The sequence below is a fragment of the Nasonia vitripennis genome, chromosome 1 (assembly GCF_009193385.2).
Source record: "Nasonia vitripennis strain AsymCx chromosome 1, Nvit_psr_1.1, whole genome shotgun sequence".
Lineage (NCBI taxonomy): Eukaryota > Metazoa > Arthropoda > Insecta > Hymenoptera > Pteromalidae > Nasonia > Nasonia vitripennis.
Window position 1 is genome coordinate 15,136,954 of NC_045757.1, and position 23,428 is coordinate 15,160,381.

A 23,428-nucleotide genomic window follows, 5' to 3' on the forward strand; every position below is an offset into this window, starting at 1 on the left:
AAATTTATTTAATAAGTAGAAAACACAAGTTATTGGATCTGTAAACCTTTATTTAGCATTAAAATTTAACTTACAGCTCCTTCTCTCTGTCTTAAATAACAGAACGTAACGCTAATGCTTTCACGGTAAAAGCAATTAGTTCTTGCGGGCCCGTACAATTACTTTATTTAAATACCATCATAATACGCTTTTATTTTCGTTTATTTTATACAACGGTGATATATAGATTAATTATGTGAGCTATGATTTATATTTACAATCGGTGTGAATATGAACAAGATTCATCACGATTCCTCCTCACAATGCTTAACATTTAACGTAGATACTAATAACTTCTTTCATGTTTTCATCGTGAGTTTGTAGTGAAAAGTAACAAAAATGATTTCATCATAATGCTGCATGTGTATAATATATCTACAAATGTGCATAACTTTTTTGCTGAGCACTTACATATATATATATATATATATATATCATCTTTGTAATTCGAAATATTGTAACACAAAATACCTACTATCAATCTGATGTTGATTACATTTTTATGAAATCGATATACGTGGATAATACGATTATGAATCATACTTGAGCAATAACGCAACGTACCCTTACGCGCTCAAAACTATCGAAACCTCCATATTCGTTACTAAACAATTTGCCTACACACGTTTAAACAATAAAAGAAATGATACAAGTGAGTATGGCGAGTATGGCCTCGTAGAGTAATTGCACATATCTGTCGTGTGTGTATACATGTATATTCTCCGCGTCGGCAAATTTTCGCGGGGACGCGCGAGTGAAGAAAAAATTCATAATCTCGGTTTAAATCATCGTACACGGAGTATAAAAAAAATCTGTACAACGACACGTGCGAAACGTGCGACGGTCGAACGAAACGAATCTTGGTTATATACGATTATGGCAATAACGCGTTTCTCGCTCGCTAATCCGGCAATAACAATGCTACGCAGCAAACTTATTTACACAAAGGCACGTCGACTTCTCTTTTCGTTTATGTTAAAATCGGCGCGCACGAAGGCGTCGTAAAAACAGTCTCTCGGCTTATCAAAGCTTGCCTATGCAACGTACACGCTTCGTATACCCTTCTGTACATTTTCTTTTTTTTTTATAAAAGTTTCTATCCTTTGATAATAATATAATAGCGTTTAACGTGTAATTATATTATTTGTATACTTTAATCATTATGAAAACTATAAAATAGTATAATAATAAACATCACAAGTATGATAGGACGGTGTATTGTCGCTTGGAAGTAGGACATTTAGATTCTCGCGTAATATTAGATTCTCTTTCTTTCGTTTCTCCATAAACGGCTTTTTGTTCGATATACACATACTAAACGCGCAATTCACTGTAATACATCTCTGAACGAACACTGTACAACACACATAGTTTTTAGTAAAAAAAAATTAAAATCCTCTCGCCAGAATGCTGGAGGGACGGCTCGTCAGTACTGGAATGTCGCTACTGGCATATCGCGTGTCGGCCGGTCAGTATAGTATCAAACCAGTATAGAACAGAGATACAAACCTCCGGGCCGATCATCTCTACATAGTACATATTTTCCGCTTCGTATCCGTCATTCGCATTTTTATTAATCTAGCTACAGAAACAACCCGTCGAAACTCGTTCCGCTGGCGTTCGTGCGCGAATTATTTACATCGAGGCTTTCCCATGCGCGTTTTTCGAGCTTTGACATCGAGCGAACATACATAAGACGGCAAGAACGTCGCGCGCGAATCTCGCTCCAGCTCGCGGGTCGAAGCTTTGTCGATGGAGCCTCTCACACGTAGACCTCTCCCCTCTTGCTGCCGGCGACCTGCGCCGGCGCGGCGATTCCCGCGGTCCCGATGAGTATCGCCGCCGCGGGCTGCAGCAGCGAGTTGCCCCCGTTGGGGTTGCCGTTGAAGCTGATCTTCCTGAGCACCTGCTCGTGCGCCGCGCTCAGTTTCGTCTGGTCGAAGCTTCCGCTCCTGGGCCTCGTCTGGGTCGGCTGGCTCTGGTTGACCTGCTGCAGCGGCTGGAGGAAGCTGTCCGGCCGCGTCGCCACGGACACGGCCCTCGTCGGCGTCGCGTTGCTCGACTGCAGGCCCAGCGAGTGCGGCAGCGACATGCTCCGGTCCTCGCGGCCTTGCTGGAGCACCTGGACCGGCGCCGGTCCCGGCAGGGACGTCGAGCGACGGCCTTTCGACTCGGCCCTGGCCGCTCGGTGCTCGCTCGCCTGGATCACGTAGTTCTGGAGACTCTGCGACAGGGACAGTGGCTTGCGTTATTGCTTATAATTGCTCGCACGCGCGGCTCGTATAATAAGTCCAATGCGCCGGGAGAGTTATTTAATATATCGGAATGAGATCACGTCTCTTGCCGTTAACGAGCCGTGTCGAATTATGCAATGGTGTGTGTGTGTGTGTGTGTGTGTGAGCGTATACACAAAGAGAGCTGCGTTTTTTGCGCTCGGCGTTTTTTTTCTCAAAACCGTCGTGCGGCCGCGCGCCGCCTGAGTCGAGTGGAAGTTTTTTTCGAGATGCTAAAACGCTGGATTCGCCGCGAGCGTCATCCCTTTACGTAAGTCGCTGTCATTGAGGCATATCGTTTCCTATCGATAGGACATTATTATCGTAATTAAGAGCCCGGCCGGCGCGAACGCGGAAAAAAGCAAAGCGATTTCTCTCGCTGGACAACTTTTTTTCCTCCCTCGAACGAATCGATCGCGCGTGAAACCGCCTCGTCAGCTATACAAGCGCACTCACCCAGTCTCTGTGACTAGCCAACGCGTCGAGCTTCTCCGGGCTGACGACGATCGGCGACCTGGTGCTGAAGCCCTCTCCCCCGCTCTCGTCCTGCTTGCCTCCGCCGTCGAGTTTGCGGGTGGCGCTGCTGCTGGTTCCCTCGTCCTCGGCGCCGCTGCCCCCGCTGCTGCTGCCGCTCAGCTCCGTCAGGGTGGCCGGTATCGTCGGCTCGATCGGGCTCGACGGACTCGCTGCCACCGCGGCTATGGGCACCCCCGAGGAGGAGGTCGTCGTGATGCCGGAGACCAGACGAGTCAGCTGACTCATGCTCACCGGCAGCGCTACCGGAGCGACGAAGCTCGCGGCCTTCAGGCTCTGCGGCAGGACAGCCTGGGCCAGGTGCGCCGCCGCTGGACTGGCCACCGGCGTGCCCTCGGTTTTCTCTGCGAGCGGAACGGAACGAGGATATTGTTTTTTGAACGAGGATATTGTTTCAAATGACGGCCGGCGGGAGAAAGCGATACACGGCATATACCTTGAATGGGCGAGAGAACGAGTCCAGTGGCGCCGCCGGCTCCGCTGCCGACGAGGACCTGGAGCACCGGCACGTCGGCCACGCCGCTCGCGCTCTGCTGGTACGACGGCGGCGGTATCATGCCGATGACGCCGGCCCCGATGTTGGCCGCGTTACTGGCCGACAGGGCGAGTCGCTGCTCGCGGTCCACGACCTCCTTCGTCACGTCCGGCGTCGGGATCCGCGGTCGGTTCTTCAGCGATATCGGGATCGAGTTCAGCTTCGGCAGTGTGCCTGCGGAAAGGATCGCCGTGAGTTTACGCGAGATAAAGCCTACGAGAGGCGAAAAGAAAGTGGCGTACCCTGCCTGCCCATACGCGAGCTCTGGATGCTCTTCCGCCTGAGCCTGTCGTACAGCGAGATCTTGAAGCCGGGATGGTTCTGGCTCTGGGCCGTACCGTTGCCCGGCTGTCCGGCCGCCTGCTCGGGACTGCTGTAGACGCTGTTGTGCCGGTTGCGCGAGAAGAAGCCCCCGGCGCCGCTGCTGCTGTAGGTCGTCGAGCTGCTGCGCACCGAGCCCATCCGCGTTATCTGTCGCTGCAGCCAGTTCTTCCGACGCTCCACCAGCGGCGTGTCCACGCTCTCCTGTTTGTTTTTCATTCGAGATCAGTATGCTGACTCATCGGCCATGAAGCGCTTCGCGGATACTCACGTAGTCGGCGTAGACGTCGTCCTGCATGTGAGCGGCCTTGCCGCCTCGATGTCCGACGGCGTGTCCGCCGTGCACGGTCGGCCCTAGGAAGACGTTCGCGTAGAGCGCGTCGCTCTCCTTGACTTTGTAGTGCTCCGCCGAGCCCTTCGGCTCCTCGCGCCGGTAGTTCTCGCTGGCCACCGTGTAGGGCAGGTCCTTCGGTATGACTTCGTCCCAGTACTGGTCCTTCAGGAGCTCCGGGTGCTCCTCGTGCATCTCGTCGACGATCATGTAGCCCGCCTAATGGGTAACGGTATTCTTCAGTTATTACTGTTACCGTTTCGCTCGTAGAGTTTTTCGTACCTTGATGTGCCGATCGATCAGCCAGTTGAGCTCGATGTCGTCGTCGTCTTCGCCGAAGGGATTGATCAGGACCTCCGCTACCTTCAGCCAGCCGACGTAGAAGCAAAACTGAAATCGTCGAACGAAGCATATAGCTATCGGCTATCTCTTTATCCTTTTAAATATCTTGCCACTATCGGAGAGTATCGAATTATACCTGGAGCACGGTGAAGAAGGGAAAATACATGTCCGGGATCTCGTATTTCCCGCTGCTGGGGTTTTCGGTCTGAGATATGAACTGACGTCCTAAAAGAGCCGAGAAAAAATATGCGTAGAGAGATAGTGTAACCACCTGAAATCATACGCACACACCCATCACGGCCATCAATGCGCGGCTCACTGCACCATCGCCATTCTTTCAGACGCTGTGTTATATATATATATATATATATGTATGTATATGTATTATAATAATATTTATGCATGCGCGTTGGCACTGGCGCACGATACAAATATAAAGGAAATGCGCGCGACGCACGAGTACCGCTTTTTGAGGAATGCATCGCGCGGATTATGCAATAAATATTACGTAAAAGTAATTCGCCTCGCGCTCGAGTACAGGTATACAGCTGCACACGCGAGACTTATCTTAAATCCGATCTGGCTCTCCGCATCACAGGCTTGTTATTATTATTATTATTGCATACGCGCAGGAGCGCGAGTGCGCCGCATCTAAGAAGCCAAGGCTTTTCCGAAAAACAACAGTATGAAAAATCGATACACGCCGCCGCCGCTGCTCCCTAAGTATACCGGTCTCTCGCGTTACATCTCTCCAAAACAACGTCTCGAATTTTGTTCGCTCATTGTGCTCGTGTACTCGGAAAACATTTTATAAGCGTTTGCATGCGATTGTTAACAATTTTGTTTTCTTCCTTTATTCGTACTCGTTATCTCTGAGTCACTGAATCCACACACGGCGGCAATAAGTGTGCTCGGTGTCGCGTACGCACGAAAAAATGGAAATTCGAACTCGTCGCGCGATATAGTTGAATCATAATTTCGCCGCGCCTACTGCAAATCACGTTATGTATCGAGTTTCGCAAGTCGGCGAGACGACCTTGACCCGCTGACTGACACACCTAGAACTTTGGGATATACAGCGAGGTGCCATACAACGCGAATGTTTATCCGAGCTTTGTTTATCGAGTGCGGCCAAACGGGTGTGTTCGATAGCTGTAAATTCGACGAAATCTGCATAAGTATTTTGTTTTTCCTTCGATATTTCCAAAATCGAAAGCTGATGCAACGCTGTCATCGTGCGGCCTCTCGCGGCGAATCGACCGATCGTGCCCAACAAAAAACGGATGCTTTATTCGAGAATATAATATAAGAAAATAGGAACGATGGTCGACCTGCGTATAGACGAGCGGCACGCAGACGGTGTCGTATCCGATGAGTCCTCCCAGCTTCTTCCTGATATCGCTGAGCTCGACCAGCAGAGTCTGTACCACGTGATCACTGGTTATGAGTCCTTCCTTTCTCGCCCTGTTGATGATGTTCGTGGCCCAGACCAGCGGCATCCAGTACTTGGACATGGCCGCCTTCTTGTTCATCATCTCGAAGATCTTCCTCTCCGACTCCATCATCAGACCTGTCTTACGCGATCGCCAACGAGAACAGAAAGGGGGAGAAACGGAGATGAAATTTGCATACCGTTTATCGGGAATCAAAAGTTCGCTACGCAGTGCGTAGCGTTAGGTGCATGCGCAGTAAGCCGATAATCCATCATGTGAGCTAACGTTAAAACTCCAGTGAGCTATATAGAACCGAGGATCGTAAACAAAAGCAAAGCCTGCACTCGAAATTAATAACAGGACTTATCGCGCGCGCCGTTCGCCTTGTTTTCGTTGGTAACCCCCGCACACGTGTATTTTTTCCCTCTCTCTCTCTCTCTCTCTCTCTCTCTTTGGCTCGCTCAAGCGTCTGTCATATGTTTCATGCGCGTAAGACATCAGGAAACCGGCTGTGCTTTTAATCAATCATGGACCATTCCCGAAAGGTCGATCATAAAAAACGAGGCATTGGATCTTTTACGCCGCGTGCGCGCGCGTGTGTGTGTGCGAACGAGTGAAAGCCAACGTATATCGCAGTCGATCTTTATCCGTGAATATTCGTGTCTCTATTATACTGGCGGATATCTTCAGGATTTCGCTGACGCGAAAGCGTTTCGCGATTTCATTCGAAGCATTTCGTCGTGTAGACACAGCTGAAAATCGCAACAACGCGACCTCGCGCTATAATACGGTGTACATATACACAAAAGCGCGCGAGAAATCTTGGGAAATCCTGCATCGATAATTGCGGCATGTATATCGCGGCTCTCTCGCTCTTGCTTATCGCTATCGGGCCCCGAGAATGCCTCGGCCAGCGGCAACGGAAACTTTGATTTCACTCGAAAAATGAGGGAAAAAATCCTACCGAACGACTCTACGATCCAGGTCCTCGCGCATAACTTAACTCTCGCTATACAGCGGACGAGGAAAGAAGAGCCTAAAGCATATTGCGCGTCGGGAAAGCCCGCTTACACACACACACACACACACACACTCACACACCTGCTCACCTATCGATAACGCGTCGACCTTAATACGCGAATCGCGAGCAGGGCTGACGTCATGCGAGAGGAGAAAAAACTCTTTCTTTCTCGGGCGCGCTCACAAGCGGCCCCGAAAGCTACACGCGGGTGAGTACCCGCCGCGCGAAGATACGCCGCCACGTAGTGTATAGAGTTTGCGAGAGGCAGAGAAAGAGAGAGAGAGAGAGAGAGAGAGAGAGAGAGAGAGAGAGAGAGAGAGAGAGAGAGAAGGTCAACAAACGCTGGGATCCTTGCTCCGGCAAGGTCGCTCGGCAATAAAGCGAAAAAAATGAGTCATTCCCTCCCTTCGACCGCGTGCGAGCTCGCGCTCGGAGAGAAAGAGCAGCGACTGCTGCGCTTTTATGCGCGCGAGGGGGGAAACGAGTTCTTCAGCCGACTGCTACCGATGCCGCCGATGCCGCTGGCGAACATCGGACACCCGACGTTTTCTTCCTCGCGATGCGGTTTTAACACGCGCGAACAGCTTACGGGTAATGCGCGCTCTCGAAATTAGCAGGGGATGGCTGAGAGGTTTTTTGGAGGGTTCATTCTGATGCAACCGACGCGGTTTAGGTGATTCTTCAAGCGTTCTCGCACCGAAAAGAAAATCCATCGAACGAAATGAGCAAATTAAAAAGCCACGTGAACTTGACATTCCGTTCGGCGCATGCTTAATTCGCCGCGAGAGCAGCGTATACGTACGCGGAGAAGGTTCGAAGGAACTCGTGCTTTTACGAAAGAATTTCGTCTCTCTCTCTCTCTCTCTCTCTCTCTCTCTCTCTCTCTCTCTCTTTCTCAGCGCGTGAAAGAACAGCAAGAAAAATACTTACACAGCGACGCATGCCGATGAATCCCGAGAGCACGACGTCACGTACGGCCGAGGAGAAACCGCCCTGATTAGGAAATATTCGCGCGTAATTAGAAAGGGAAGGGCGACGCACACGCACGTGCGCGCGATCGACTTGTAATCCCCGCGCGCTTCGATTTCACATTATTCGCGCATCGCGCCGAGGAAAATCCGCGCACCTGGCTGCGCTTTTATTGGCTTTTAATTGCTATCCATCTCACTCTTCGACGTGGCTACTCGCGTATACTTGGTTAGTCATCGCAGGCGTTGCGCGGAGGAGTTGGATTTTTAAGTGCCCGCATCAGCCTCGTCGGTCAGCGGAAAACAAAGAAGTTATTTGCGCGCGCGGCGCTTCGATGAAGATGCGCGCCGCGGTTGCGTAAGCCCCGCGGGATATGCTTTATTCAAATTCGATGCGTCTATATAATGCTCGTCTCTCGCGCTTACGGGAGGATGGTAATTAAATATCAGAGCGCAAATTGTTACCTATCCGGGTATCGTCTTCTTCGCGAAGCCGAAGAGAAAAAAAAATATTCTCCCGACGCGCTCCGACCGTTACTTTAATCTTCGCTTCGTGAACTTTTAATTCGCGAAAAAATGCCCGAAGTAGAGGCGGATTAAGGAGGTTGAAGGTGTTCGGTCGTTCACCGACGCTGTTTACTGTTATTCTCTGTCTCCTCGGGCTCCATGCTTTCAAAGACCTCAGATCGATTAAAAGGTTATAAGAGGAAAAAAATCGACGTAGTCCGCCGACTGGACTTTCGAAAACCTCTCAAAACTTTCGAAAACTCCATTACGAAACCTGAGTAGCTCTCCCCGTGCGCGTCGCTTCGTTCCCGAAATCAAAATCGACTTGAAAGCTCACCGACGGAAAAACATAATAATATCCCCCACTTTACGCACGTATAACGGTCTATCTCGCGCGTTTACCCCGGGCGAGTTTCACCGCTCGAGTTTTCCTATACAGTATGGACAGTCCGTCGGAAAGGAGATTATACTATACGGGAGCGTAATAAGCACACTCGGCATCGAGCAGCGAGATCCGCAATTACTTCGGCGCCGAAGATGGATGTCCGCTTGAGTAGTCCTTTATTTTTCGCGCCCGCGGATACCGATGATGGGATTATACACGTGCGCGCGAGCTACAGCGCCAGGAAGAAGTGGAAAGTACCGTCCGCGCGGAATTATATAGACGTGGCACACACACATAGCGAAGCGCGAGTCGAGGCTTTTTTGCAAGAGAGAGAGAGAGAGAGAGAGAGAGAGAGAGAGAGAGAGAGACAGAGAGAATGTATGCGATCGCTTTCGAGCCTGTGCTTTTCTTTTCGCTCGAGCCGGCTTTGTGTGCTAATGCGACAGGTGCCGGTGTGTGCACTGCGTGAGCGAGTGGAGGGACTAATAAGGATTGTTGGGTGTAATTGTTGAATTTTTTGTTTATCCTTTGGATACAGAAATAGAAGCTCGTTACCAATGATTTATATGCGATGATCATTCCCTGTCTCAGAATGCGGTGAAAAGTGCAGTAGGAATTTAGGCGCGCGGATTTCGAAAGACAGAGATCGAATAATAACTCACTGACCAACGTCGACGATGTGCTGCAGCGTCGGGAAGCGCCTCTTGACCCTCAGCGAGATCCTCTGCAACGTTATGACGTAGGCGAGCACCGCGTAACGGACTATGTTCCGCCGCATCAGACGTCCTCGCTCGTCCTGCGTGTGTGTGGGACAAAGAAAACATTTCTCGCTTTATTTTTAGATCATCCTTTGGATTAAACAATTCTCTCTCTCTCTCTCTCTCTCTCTCTCTCTCTGTCTCTCTCTCTCTCTCTCTCTCTCTCTCTCCGCGCTTTTTCAACTCCCGCATCGTATAGGCGCGCGTCATTTATTTCTCATCGCGGCTGGACTAGTCGCGCGATTGACATGCATATTACCGTCTAGCACACACACGACTCGCGTTTATTACCTCGCTCTCGTACTATCGACGAGAGATGTGTGTCGAGGTTTTTGAAAATTCGCGATAATTACGAAGAAGAAGCTGCTCTTACGCGCGCGTAAACTCGGGCTTATTCGAGAACCGAAAATAGTGGATCGTCGAGAAAACGGCGCTCGGGTTAACGACACACCGGCGCGCACCTTCGAAACGTGTCATGGGCGATTCATTAGCGCGCGGTAATGAGCACAGAGAAATAGTCTACAAAGACAACCGGACGAGGCCGCGTCAATTATCCCCCGCGTAAACAAACGCTAATTGGATATAAGGATCGCGAGCGAGAGAGAAAAAACGCGCATACAGCTCGGAAGTCGGAAGCTTCCTTGCGCGCGCTCGCGCGCTTTGGCTATTTTTATGTTTACGATCGGCGTGATTGATCGGTACGGTTTCCCCGCGCGAACTAAGAAAACATGTCACCGCGAGTGTCGCGGATATAGAGGTCGATATCGCTCGGACTCACGTTTCCGGGAATGGCGGCGCTGATGAAGAGGGCGAGATTGTCCGGCCAAGGAAGAAGCTTGTACTGCTCCCACCACCTCTTGACCACGAGGCTCACGTAGAAGCCGAGGACGAAGGACATCGGTATCGACTCGCTCGAGTTGCCGAAGTAGTAGCGGATCTTCTCGAACACCCTGAAAAATCGTTCGTTCAATGTGTATACTTAATTTTGTTTACCGTCGCGTTTAAGAGCCTCTTAATGGCTTTTATATTAGAGCGATTAAGCGCGCATTAACGATACGATCGCGCCTTGCGGGTATAGTATATGGCGAGCGTATCTGTAAAGGAAATCTACGCGCGCGAGCTACCGTTCTGCATATTTTTGAATTTTACACGCTCTCTCATTACGGGCGTGATACACCTGCATCTACCGGCTATAACTAGACCAATAAAGCCAATCTTCTGTCAAATGGAATTAGTCGCTCCCGTGCTGTATAAACAAGCGTATCACGAGCGCAAAACACCGATCGTAACGAGCTCTAATCGATTTTTCGATCTAAACAAGGCACACATGCGCGTGTATCATTAATACAATTAACTCCACTCTTTCTCTCCGCGCATTACGGATGCGTGGGGTATAAATTTAGTCGAGCGCATGAATGGAGCTGTGTAATTCCATAGTATTATTGGCTTACTTCTGCTGCTCCTCGCTGAGTGCGTATCGGTAGATGAAGTTGATGACGTAGTAGGCCACCAGGTAGACCAGCAGTTCTCGCCAGATCAGCTTGTACACGGATCCCTTCCATCTGCAAAACGAGCGGGTGAAAAACTTTAGTTTGCAACGATGAAGCAACGCTGTCCGTATAACGATCTAGGTGTTAAGCGCGCGTGGATCAGTTGGTTAATTCGATTTTCGAGCGAGAGAGAGAGAGAGAGAGAGAGAGAGAGAGAGAGAGAAAGAGAGAGAAGGGAATTCCCGCGTATATGTATGACCCGCTTCGCGCCGCGCCGAATTACGCAAATGTCCGCGTAGTCTCGAATTACAATAATCGCGTGGGGCAACAATGCCGCGTGCGTTCGCTAAGCATAGGTTTGCAGTCCATTAGTATAGTCTCTGCATCTGTGAAAGCGTTGCATCATCGCATCGCAAGCGCTCGCGCGACCCGATTATCACAAATCCGCGATTGAGCATAAATTAATCGAGCGCTGCCTTTTGTGCGTTTGTTCTTATGCTGATTTTGTAAGCGTGACTTGGTATGTGAGTGTGGATAGATCGGTAGGGTATACGGTTTTGAACTTTGGGTGGGGTATATGAAAAGATTGATCTTATCAAAAAATCACGATTTTTTAATACAATTACGTACAACGCTCAATTCATCGCATGAAAAAATAACTCTCACAGTTTCATCAGAACACGTCACCTCGACGTTTCACAAAAGGGACAATTTTTCTGAACGACCAAAAAACTACGGCAGCCAATTTGTACACACCACCTGCCGAGAGTAACCAAACACCGAAGCGCATAAAACACGACACTGCTCCGCGGCGATCGTGTGCGCATTCGGGAATTCCTCACGAGCGCTTATCTCGCGTGTTCGTTGTTTTACGTGCGCGGAAAATGCCTTGTTCGAAAATGAAAGTTATCGAAAACAAGTGCCGCGCGCGGAGCGTTACGTCAGGAGCGTGATGTGTGTGTGTGTGTATGTGTGTGTGCTCGAGCTTCTGGAAATTCGACAGGTGCGAAATATGACGGAGTATATCGTACGGTGTGTACGAGATTCGGGAAAACGCCAAAGAGGAAGGACTTCCGCTGGGAATGAATGAATGGAAGCGATGGAGGGGGGAGTGTATTATGCTTCGGGTTCAGGTGAGCGGGAGAGCGTGACGCTTTCGGGACGATCGTCAAAATTCGTTTAAAGTTCACTATGTTAGAGGCCATTGTGTTCCGCTGGATTTTTATCGTGCATCCGAATGAAAAATTTTCGTGCAAGTTTTACATACAGAACCGCGGAGCTTCGGTCAGATTATTAACGGCATCAATCGAATCGCAAACTTGCTTTTATCATACCGTCGAGATGCGCTGGTACATGGCTTATTCGCGAGGAAGAACGGTGGCGCCGTGTCGTAGCTAGCTAATTGGCGAAGAAGATTTTTAAGCGGAATTCAAGGAAGAATAATTGTTATTTAGCCGCATAGTTTCGTGACGCAATGCGCCGTCGTTAGATTGATAATTATTATCCTGGCCGCACACTATTGTATCATCTCGTGCATCGCTATCGCACGCGTCCGTCGAAATCCGTATGCGCGGAGATCGATCGGAAGTGCGCCTCTATCGGAAAACTTGAAATTCTAGTTTATCACAAGCAGGAGGAGCACATGGTGACACACCATGTGTACGCGGAGAACGAGTCGATCGTATATAGATGAAAAAAGAGTCGCGTTGAATAATTTAAAGATTTTCATCGGGAATCCTCTTTGAATTATCTCGAATACTCCGAGCGACGCGTCGTTAAGACAAATTCACGTTCATTATGGAGCGATTTCGCTTCCTCGAAGCGCCGACTAATTCCCTCTTCTCCTTCTCCTTCTCCTTCTTTTTTTCTTCACGTCCGAAGATTCGCAAAAACAGATAAATCTCTCGCGCGCCGCGACGCTTTTCCGCCGCGGTGTACACCGCAAAGGAGCCATTATTACAGAATATACGTCGCGACCGCAAGGTGGATATACGTAATTGCTCGTCGTCGCTAATCGATCGTAAAAATTGATTAATTCAATCGGTCGCTCTTCTAATCGACTTCGCACTGCATACGGAATAACTCATCGTCAACGTCTCTCTTTTTCTCGCTGCATGTATTATACGTGCGAAGGCTTCGACGCGCGAAAAATTAAGGCCAAGTGTATAGTATACCCATAAGCTAGTTTTTGAAAAAAATACACACTCTCGAGGTGTCCGCGTGCACTTGTCGCGCGATTACGGAGTCTACTGCTAGTCGAGTGATGCGCGCATTTCTATGTCAGTGGGTCAGACGCTCACCGGCATATTGTACCGTCGCCGCGGCTTTATTTTTTTTCTCTCGCCTCCTCGATTTTTCGTTTCAACAGCTGCGAAACCCGCATGCGCCGTCCCTCTAGTATATGTTTGCCGAAAGTCTGCCGCCAATTGCGGTAGTCTTCCGAATCGATTAGCTTTAAAATTTCTATAACACCTGCGCTGCTGCTCGTTGCACACGTGATTTCCGATAAGAAATGGGTTCCCAATCCGCAGCTCATACCCGTCACGACGTCATTGAGCCATCGGCGAGCAAACGAACCTTTTTCCCATCTTTTATCAACGAGTTTTGCGCGGCGACAGGAGTAGTCAACAAAATCGTAGATCATGAGAGTAAATAGCGGATGCAAAAAAATCCGCCGCCGCCGCCGCCGCCGCCGCGACGGGAAGGATCGAGCTAAGAAAAGACACCGGCGTCATTGAGCTGATGTGTGTAAAAAGAAGACGCGTCAATTCCAGTGCCGTGTAGTTATGCGAGACGGACGCTTGTACGGACGGAATAGAGCAAGGGCAACGATTCTCGTCCTCTCTCAGCTAGTTTCCTTTCCCGTGACGAGTATAAAACGATAGTCGGGATAATTAATACACATCAAACGGGAATCTTCACCGGGAGCCATAAGTTAAGCCGCAGGTGAATAGGATTAGCGCTGTTGTGACAGTCCGAAAATTCTCCTCTCTTGCCCTTTAAAAAGAAACTCATCTCTCGCGATCGGAGCCATCGATAAGAGCCGAGTATCATCTCTCCTCTGTATAGCGCGGTGCTAAAGGAGGAAGCGAGGCCGCGTCGTCGCGAGTAACGGTCCAGTCTGTCGCCTCGGTCAAGGCTCGCCAAGGCCTCCTATATCAGTGCGAGCGCGGCGTGTACTTTTCTATCAGATTGACGACTTCCGCCGATCGGCTCTTTTTTTCACAAGAGCTGATCTCGCATGCTGAATGTATGACTTATTCATGCCGGCGATCGATGCTCGCCGATTGATGTGTGGATGGAGAGAGAGAGAGAGAGAGAGAGAGAGAGAGAGAGAGAGAGAGAGAGGACTTCTTGTCGGCGGGGATGTGGTTCTTTGAAGAGGCGAGATCGTTAATTTTTATCGGGCCGCTTTGCACCGCGCTTCTTGTATTTGCCATCACCGGAGCTTTATCTTCGTGGTTTTGCTTGACGGCTATTCGTATATCCATATAGATCGCGTTCAACGAGCGCACGCAAACAGATTTCCAGATCGATTAAAAATCACTTTTTCAAAACGCATTACAAATGGTTAGGCATACGGCGCAAAAACGCCCCGTTTTAAACGAGCAATCAGTCCCCCGATGCAAGAAAAAACTACCCGACATACTTCCCAACAATTACACCTATACCTACTCGCGATCAATTAATCCCGATCCAGCGCATCGGCGTGTAGCTACACGTGCTCCATACGCGCACCTTGCACATACATAGCTACCGAGCACATCAGCCCGTGCAAAACACTCTTGTCGTCGGGCGTACGCGTGCACACCGCTGCAGCACATGCACACAGATAGCCGATGTCGCACACGCACGCACAGTAGGTTAGCGCGCAATTAGCAAGCGCCGCAGAGGTGATCGACTTGCGGCGCCGCGATCCGTTATATGTATACGGCCGCGCGGAAAATTGAATAAGCGAAGCCGCTTCTCGCGAATACTACTTATACGACATTCGGTATACAGAGTCGCGAGTGCGAGTGAAAGGCCGGCTGGATTTCGGCTGGGATGAATGCAATTAGCATCGATTAGCGTAACTGTGCGCGCTAATAAATCAGCTGTGTTTACTTTTCGGGTTTCCTGGTATTATACGTCAGTCATTAGGCGCATAAAAAGCCGGAAAACAGAAGGGGCTCCACGCCTATGATGCTGCTGTATACATCGCATGGCCGGGAGTTTGCGTGACGTAATCCGCGGCGACGCGCGCCGATCGCAGGAGATGCGCGAAAGCGAGGTAAACGCGAGTGCGCAGTGTAACGGAACCTCGTGGCCGTAAAGGGACGGGCAACTCGTGGAAGAGCTGACGTCGGCGATGCTCCAGTGATCTAGTCGGCGCAGCTTCGACGTCGGAAGCTTTACTTCAGCTTGCACAACGGGGGTTTTATACGACGAGCGATGCGTCGAGGAAAGAAATCAGGATATGCGTGCGTTTAACCGTTTGCGCGGCTGCGATCGTCTCGAGATGTTATTAGCTGCTGCGTATAAATAGAATATATCCTGGTTGTGCAACGAATCTCTGTGGACGAGGCTCGATAATTATCAGCCACGTCGATCCACATTTGCGGAAAGAAAGTCCGAGCTAAATATAGAAAACTTTAATTATCCGTAATAGCCTGCCGCGGTACACTTATCACGGAGTGTCATTGATCCTTGAAAAAGCGAAACGAGGCGTGCGGTAAATCAAAGCTCGCAATCTTCATAAATAACGCGTAGCTCGCGACTGATCCTCGAGCATCAGCACTTATGTATCGTTGCGACAGATCCGTGAGAGATGTGATCAGCCCGATTGAAATTCGCTCGGGGCATTGTCTGGCCGATCGGCGATTAGACGCTCGGCCACGCATACCGATGAATTTTTATTGACAGTGACACATTTTCAAACGAGCCTTGGGTACTGCGTCTCGCGGCCTGGAGCTGCTGCGCCGTGCGTTTTCTACTGAAGGAGAGCAATGGCTCGCGAAACTGTCGATGACAAGTAGTAACAAAGAGACTTCGAGACCCGCGAGGCACTGGAGAATCCAGAAAACTGCGATGTTGACAAACAAGGGACGCTCTCGCAGCTGTATACCATAATCTCAGAACTCGTTCGCATCATCGCAAAAAACGCCTCCTCGCCAAACCTGTTAGCGCTTACACGCACGCAGCGAAAGCCGCCCAAAAAGAAGGCGGTCCCGAATAATCGAATAATCCCTCTCACCGGCGCATGTATACGCAAACTGACTCGAGGTTCCCAAGAGCGCGCGTCAAGGCCAACGACCGGCCTTAACGGATCGGGAATCCTTCCGATGTGTCCACATCGCAGACGCGCTCGCGCGCACACATGTCCGTCAATCTGCATCGATCTCGGCATTTTCAATTTGCCGCTCACGCGAGACGTGGGAACTGCGAAGAGGGAAAGAGAGGCTGATTTAGCGAAAGTGCGAGCTCGCGGCTTTTTGCCCCATTGTTCGGCTGACTTTAATGGATTGGACTGTTGTTTACACTGGGAGCTCGTCTTTGTGCTCGGCTAATTTGATTATTGTTAAAAGCCGCTGCGTTGAGATTGTATCTCTGGATTCGAATTTCCCGCCAGAATCCATAAACCTTATCGCGCGCGTTACACAAGCGGAGCTCGTGGAAAAGGAGAGAAGAATCGATATAGTCGGGATCGTTACGTTGTATCATTTAAATTTTCGTTATCTCTCTCTCTCTCTCTCTCTCTCTCTCTCTCTCTCTCTCTCTCTCTCTCTCTCTCTCTTTCCCCGCGAGAGCGCATGCAAAATTACAAGCTATTAAAAGTTAATTCGAGACGATGATCATCCCGCCGTGGTGTAGACAAGGTATATTAACTCGGCTATAATCTCCGGCTCTCGAGCCTCTCATCCACTCGCCTCGTCGTACTTACGAAGAAAAAAATCGTAAATCCTCTCTCTCCGCTTCCTGTATCCAAGCATCCATAAACTATCCATCACAGCAGCGAGTCGGTCTAGTCTCCGCCTTGATACATCCTGAATTAATCCATCGGACGACAAAATAAACCAAGAGAAACGTCCCAAGTTACACACACGGCGATTCGATCGACTCCGCAGCCGTCGATGCAGTACGCGCGATTCCAAGATAATTTCAACGCATCGCCCGCGGCAAGGTCGGCGGATCCATCGCTCGCGGAGCAACAAAACGTTGCATAACGGTTTACGCTCCGCGGACCAGCGAAGCTTCTGCCGCGCTCGCGCGCGTCTTTGCTCGTTTTAGCGATATCCTTCGATGTGTAATGTGTGGGATCGGATTGACTTGTGTAACGCGCGTGTAAATTCTTCAAATGCGGCTTTTAACGGAACTGAGTATATAGAAAAGTTCGGATGAAAACAAGACGATATTCGCGTTTAACGAGAAGCGCGTCGACGTGTTTTTGCGATAATCGCGGAGAATTATTTCCATTTTTATATTCTGGCTTGGAGCCGTTGCGAAATTAGATCATTATTAATCAGCGAATCATGTATGAGCAATTGCAGCTTAAAAGTAATAAGCCGCGTAGAGAGCGAGAGAAAAAGAAGGAAAAACCCGAGACGAGAATCGCTCTAAACTCGCGTATCGGTGAAGGTCGATGCGTTTAATTCTCTACTATACTTTTTTCCATAATCCTCGTCGGAACAAATCGGAACACCGCACACACGTATCGCGTTGCCGACCGGAAAAGCAAAACGCGAATTTCTCAACAGCTCCCGAGCGAACGCGCCATAAATCATTGATGAATCGCTGCGCGAAATTCGCTCGCGGAAGAATCGCCGCCGAAGGGCAAGGAAGTGAGACGGCCGTGAACGTCGACGGCCGGCTCTTTTTTTTCGCACGCGAATCAGCCTCTCTTTACGTGTACGCGCACTTACTCGGAGCGCAGACCTCAAGGACTGACCGGGGGGTTACACGCGTGGAAAAGTTTTCGCGCGTGCTTGAGGATTTTGTTTACCTGCGTCGCTGGTGTGTGTTCGCGCGCGTGTTGAATTACGTAAAATCGCCGTTTTGTCGCGCATTACATGCATCTGGATTGTTTGCGCCTCGGCGGCGTAATGCATTTTACACGACGTTCGTCTGTGTATTATATCGTATAAAGCTGCGGCGGGAACGACGTTTTCGAAACAACGCGACACTGCAGTGGAAAACAGCAACCGTCGCGCGTAGTTTTTCACATTTTTCAGGGAAAATATAGATCGAGCCTCGCAGGAATGCATGAGGAATCCGTTCGGCTGTACTCTCATCGAGGAAAAGCCGTTCGCTATTTTCGTACAGCTCGACGCGCGAGAGAAGAGCGCAAAAAGGAGCCAGAACCGCGCGAGTATACGCGCAGATAATAGCGCAGGTGGAAGAAGCTCGGCGCCGCGAGAGAAGAGAGTACAGAGAGGCACTGCGGCGTCTCGAATATAATTGGCCATTGCGACGCATTTTGAGGTCGGCGGCGCGTAATTTTTGCGCAATTACGCCGTTTCCGCGCCCGCGCCTTATCTCTCTCTCTCCCTCAGCCAAGATTATAGCCGCGGCGCGCGTACGTCTATACGTGCATACCCGCAACCGGTCCTCGCGAGAAAAAGTCCTTAACTACAGGCTAGGCTCGGTCCACTCGTGCAGGTATACTCGGCCGAGAGGATATAACCGAGATTTTCTATTCCTGGAGCGCATCTATTAATAGCGGCGATGTTTTGCACGGCTTCCGCGCGCTAGTCGAGATCCGCCTGCAGCGGCGCTCTAAACTGCGCTGTCGATCACAGCTATAACACATACATGCACAAGAAAGTGATTCCGAGCGAGTTACACACTGCAGGCACGCATCGCTCGCGTGAAAGTAGTTAGCGACTTTTACGAAAGTTCGAGCGCGCGCGATTTACATGCATCGCTAATTGAGCCTCACTTTACCTGCCAGCTGACTGCAGGCACGTTATATCCTTGCGCGCACAGACGGGTTATTTGCCGCCGCGCGGGAAAAAGGACGAGATTCGAACTTAGGCTGGATGTGTATTTTTAGACGCCCCATGCGGGATCCGCTGGGATTTTCATTTCTATTAATAGACACCGCTGCGCCGACTGGTTGGCTATCTGTATCGCGCTGCACCGGGGAGATCGGGAAATCGAGGATGTAAACACGACTTTTAATGAGCTCGATAGGATCGAAAATCGTCTACCGAGAAATCATATTCGCGAGCCTTGCAGCCTCCATTATTCTACCTTCTCAAAAATCCGCGACGTTTTATGTACGAACATCGATAAATCGTCTCCGCATTGTCCTGCCCTCGCACAATGCGTTCCGACAAAAGCTCTCGCTCGCAAAGCCGGTACTTTACTGCTACACGCGTATACATCGATAATACACACACAAACGACCCGTCGATTTTAACGACGAGAGGAGAAGACTCATTTTCGCGAGTCAACGTCTTCTGCAGCTCCCCGTGCGGCCGTAAACTCTCGCGCTTTCAGCGGCTCTTTGTTTATGTGCGAACTCGGTGCGCTGGAGAGCAACTGATCAGCTTCGAGTGGAATTCGGCTGATAAGCGATGTGTATGTGATTTCCGAGTGCACGTATTAAGCGAGAGGATGACACGAAGCATATATGTATAGAGACGCCGGCAGTTGCATAATTCGAAAATAATGCCTTACAGGGAAACGCGGCGGCGTTTTTACGACTTGTACGACGCGCGTGTGACTAGAATTCATCGCCTCTCTGCGCCACGCCGGCGGGTATATTTGAATAATATTTGCATAGTCGGTGTACTGCGGCAGCTGTGGGCGCGAATCGTCACATCCCCGCAGCGATTTCCGTTATTTAATCGAGGAACAAGACACTGCGAGCTTGAGAGAGAGAGAGAGAGAGAAAAATAATTCATCGCGCTGCAAGAGTACACTTATTAATCGCGCGCGATGCGTGTACGCGAGGATGCCCGAGACGTGAATCACCGATTCACCTGTGCCCACATACAGCCCGCGAGCGCGATACGCGCTTCCATTGTCTCTCGCGTGCATCGTCACGATATACCGATCTTATATAGGTACAACAAACAAAATCTCTCTGGGAAGAGAAACTCGTATAGGCGTAAGTGCCGAGGACGGTACAAAATCGAAAATCCTCCCGCGCACGCGTACAGCGAAGGACAATCACCTCTCGATCGGCGGCCGCATCTCCGAATATATATTCCGCGAACGTCGGGCGAGAGAGAGAGAGAGAGAGAGAGAGAGAGAGAGAGAGAGAGAGAGAGAGAGAGAGAGAGCCAAGGATCGTCCTCGCGGCACCAGCGGAGTTGCTCCCGCATGCGAAAATCCAGTTTCAAGGTCTCTCTCTCTCTCTAGCGATCATGTGTGTGCGTCCGTTGTGCAGCCGTATACCAGCATCGCCTGGCGCGTATATACATGCAACCGTCGCGGGAACTTAGAGGCGAGTGGCAGCGGCTCGAAAGTTACGAATCGCCGTTGCACAACGTCGTACATACCACCGCCGCAGAGCCGTCGTTCGCGATATATCGCAACACAGCGCTCTATACGCTCGTCGCCATCTTTTTGTTTGGCTTTTCGGCCGGTCGATGCGCCTCTAGGACGCGCGCGATCGGTAAGAGATCGGTATACTGCAAGCGCGAGCCGACGGATGCAGTGCGCGGTGCACTTTCAAGTTCACTGCCAGCCGCTCTGAGTCTCGCGTGCGCGCGACTCTTCTCGAAGCTTCAGCGTGTTATACACAATATATAATACGGCGGGCCGATCTGAAAGAAGTTCCGAGAAACACAGGCGCGGATTATCCACGCGCGATACATCACATCTCGCAGCGCTCTTTCTCGAGCGTGTGCGTGTAAAAAAAGCCTTATCCCGGCGTCGTCGGGCTGCAAACCAGTTTGCTCGCCGAGGCGGCTCGAGATCGGCGATGTCTATACGCGCGCGACGAACAACGTCACACACAGGGTCAAAGGAATCCGGAGGACCGAGCGTCGGGGAGAAAAAAGCTCGCGGAGCTAGCGACAGAGAGAGAGAGAGAGAGAGAGAGAGAGAGAGAGAGAGAGAGAGAGAGAGAGAGAGAGCGAGACAGCTGTTACCAGCCAAGGACTGCACACAGCCAGAGAGTCCGATCTGCAGGACCTTGAGCTGCACACTATACTGTGTTGCACCGGAGGATCTGGCGTCGCGAACGGGTGGAAAAGTATATAGGCGAGCGAAAGAGAGAAGGAAAAGATCGAGCGTTACGTCAATGCGCTGGCGCGACTGGTTCGTGCTCTCGGTTATATGCGCTCTCGCGAGCGCGCGCGAATCCATCGGTATACACACACGTACGCGCGATATGTAGGCACACTCCGAAATAGTTTTCCGAGAGTTATCCCGTTATACGGGCGCGCACCGCTGTAAAGTGCTCTCTGCACACGGCGCGCGACAACGTCCGTATGATATTTCGCGGCTCGCTCTCGCATAGCTGTATGCGATATACAGGCAGGTATATAACAGGCACGCGCGCGTGTATATCCGTCTTTTGTGCGGGCAGCGACCTACTTCGCCGCACGGAGGCGGCTCTTTTATTCGGAGGGGAATCGAGGGAAAGCGAGGAAAAATCGAGGAAAAATCGAGGAAAAATCGAGGAAAAATCGAGGAAAAATCGACGAAACTCACTTGATGAGGATCCTCCAGAAGCAGCCGAAGGAGGAGCCGTTCGGCACCTCGCTCGCGTACGATATCGTCATGCTGCTGTCGCCGATGTTACTCTGGGTGTCCGCAAGTGCCGGAGGCGACTTCTCCTACAGGACCTCCGGAGACTGTCACATCTGGCTCCAGCTGCGGCTATATCCTCCGACGCTTACAACGATAGACACCAGCTGCTCCAGCGACGGCGCTGTAAAACCTCGACTCTCTCTCTCTCTCGCGCTGCTGCTGCTGCTGCTGCTGCTGCTGCTGCTGCTGCCTGACTGACTAACACTGCCTGCGGAGGACTGCCGCGGAGAAATGCTGCGCGCAGCGAAAAATCGTCGATCGCCGATGTGGTGGCGGGGGGCCATACAGAGAGCGAAGCTGCTGCTCGCGTGAGCGCACGGCTGCTGCTGTATAGATAGTGCGCCGATGGAGACTGGGCCCCCGGGTGTGTATAGGCCGACACCTGTATGTGTGTGTGTGTGTGTGTGTGTGTGTGTGTATGTTTGTCTGGGTATGCTACCAGAAGAGCGAGCCCCTCCCAGGATCGTACGAATGTTCGGCTGGGGCCCCACCTGGCTGTTACTACTGACAATTTCACTCTCGGTTTGCCGATTTTTATCGCGCACAGCAACGCGATGCTCCCTCTGGAAGCTCGAGGAAAAACAGACGATTCGACAAATCACGCCTGACTCAGCGGGCACGTCGTGTGTAATTAGGCATTAGGCCCCGTTGATAAGAAGCGACGCGTGTATACAAACCGGACCGCTTCCTGTATACGAAAATCACCAGCCATCTCGTCGTTTCTCCCGCATTGTCGGCGTGTATTGACACAGAAAGTTTAATTCGAGCCTTTGAGATAAGAAAGGACGTTAGACTTTACGGCCGCCACCGATTCTCGCGCATTATCGTTCGCATTTATTACTTCATAATGGACTCCGCGGCGCGCGAGCGCGTCAAGGCCTCGCAGTCGTTATCACGACGACCTGCGCCTGTGCGTACATTATACGGACTCGGTGAGAAAAATCAGTCATGTGTTCCGTTCGTCGCTCTTTATTTTTTCGCGAGTCCGACTATTGTTTTCGACGCATTGACGCGAGCGCTTATCTATATACACTTATACGCCGCGTTGAACTCGATTTTATTCGGGTCGGGCTTGCGAGTGAGAAGAAGCGGAGAAAAATTCTATGATATAATTATTTTGTTTATCTGCGCACGGCCAGTCGGAAATTTAACTAGTCCCTCTCATGCCTTCGCCTCGTGTCAGTCAGAGCGCTGATGCGCGCTGTCGTTTAGAATTCATATTCCGCTGAAAAATGAAAAGCCGAAGGTGCTTGCGTGCATAAATTATACAACACACACTGCGCGCGCGCGCGAGGTGCAGAGAGCTGCGCGCTCGAGGAAACGTTTTTCCGCCGATTCTTCAAAACAAATTACAATCGTCTCTTCTTACGGACATTATAAGTACACAATAGGATGAAAAATAATAAAAAAAAAAAACCGGCGAAAATCGTAAAGTCGGCACCCCGAGCGACACCTGCGGCCCGATCCTCCAAGCTTCGGCTCACCTTGCCGCGGCCTAGCCTGCGGCGAAAAAAATCTCGCGGCTCGCGCACACACAGTGTCCTTCTGTACCAGCGTATGTGTGTGTGTGTGTGTGTTCGCAAACTCGCGACGACCGTTCACCAGCAGCAGCCGCATCTTTCGCTCCCCCGATTTAATTCCACTCGCGGTATTCGCAGCGCAGCGAAGGAATCTCAATATCGCCTATTACAGATCGATGCTTCCGGGGACGACGATCGATTCCCTCTTCCGCGATGGACTTGCGCGCG

The 23,428-nt window shown here is 50.6% G+C and overlaps 1 protein-coding gene across 3 annotated transcripts; it reads right to left on the reverse strand.

Moving 5' to 3' along the window:
- Positions 1 to 29: 29 nt before the first annotated feature.
- LOC100119673 lies at positions 30 to 23,091 on the reverse strand. 3 transcript variants are annotated; one of them, XM_001603356.6, is made up of 12 exons: positions 21,582 to 23,091; positions 10,899 to 11,009; positions 10,226 to 10,397; positions 9,356 to 9,485; positions 5,707 to 5,945; positions 4,512 to 4,646; positions 4,316 to 4,423; positions 3,974 to 4,252; positions 3,624 to 3,906; positions 3,283 to 3,555; positions 2,769 to 3,190; positions 30 to 2,263 (listed from the first exon to the last, which is right to left on the reverse strand). In XM_001603356.6, exons 1-12 carry the CDS (start codon positions 21,650 to 21,652, stop codon positions 1,802 to 1,804), a joined length of 2,685 nt encoding a protein of 894 aa, XP_001603406.2. In that variant the 5' UTR covers positions 21,653 to 23,091; the 3' UTR covers positions 30 to 1,801. The 3 variants fall into 3 exon arrangements, with proteins under 3 accessions (XP_001603406.2, XP_008210829.1, XP_031787783.1); XM_008212607.4 differs by having other exon boundaries at positions 9,352 to 9,485; positions 21,582 to 22,018; XM_031931923.1 differs by lacking the exon at positions 21,582 to 23,091 and adding an exon at positions 16,858 to 16,925.
- Between the last annotated feature and the right edge of the window lie 337 nt (positions 23,092 to 23,428).

Bases quoted from the DNA above. Each gene is read 5' to 3' on its own strand.
- LOC100119673 (XM_001603356.6), bottom strand. From the start codon at position 21,652: ATGACGATATCGTACGCGAGCGAGGTGCCGAACGGCTCCTCCTTCGGC. The intron at 4,424-4,511 runs GTATAATTCGAT...CGACGATTTCAG, and splicing joins CCTTCTTCACCGTGCTCCAG to TTTTGCTTCTACGTCGGCTG. The intron at 3,191-3,282 runs GTATATGCCGTG...TTCCGCTCGCAG, and splicing joins CGTTCTCTCGCCCATTCAAG to AGAAAACCGAGGGCACGCCG.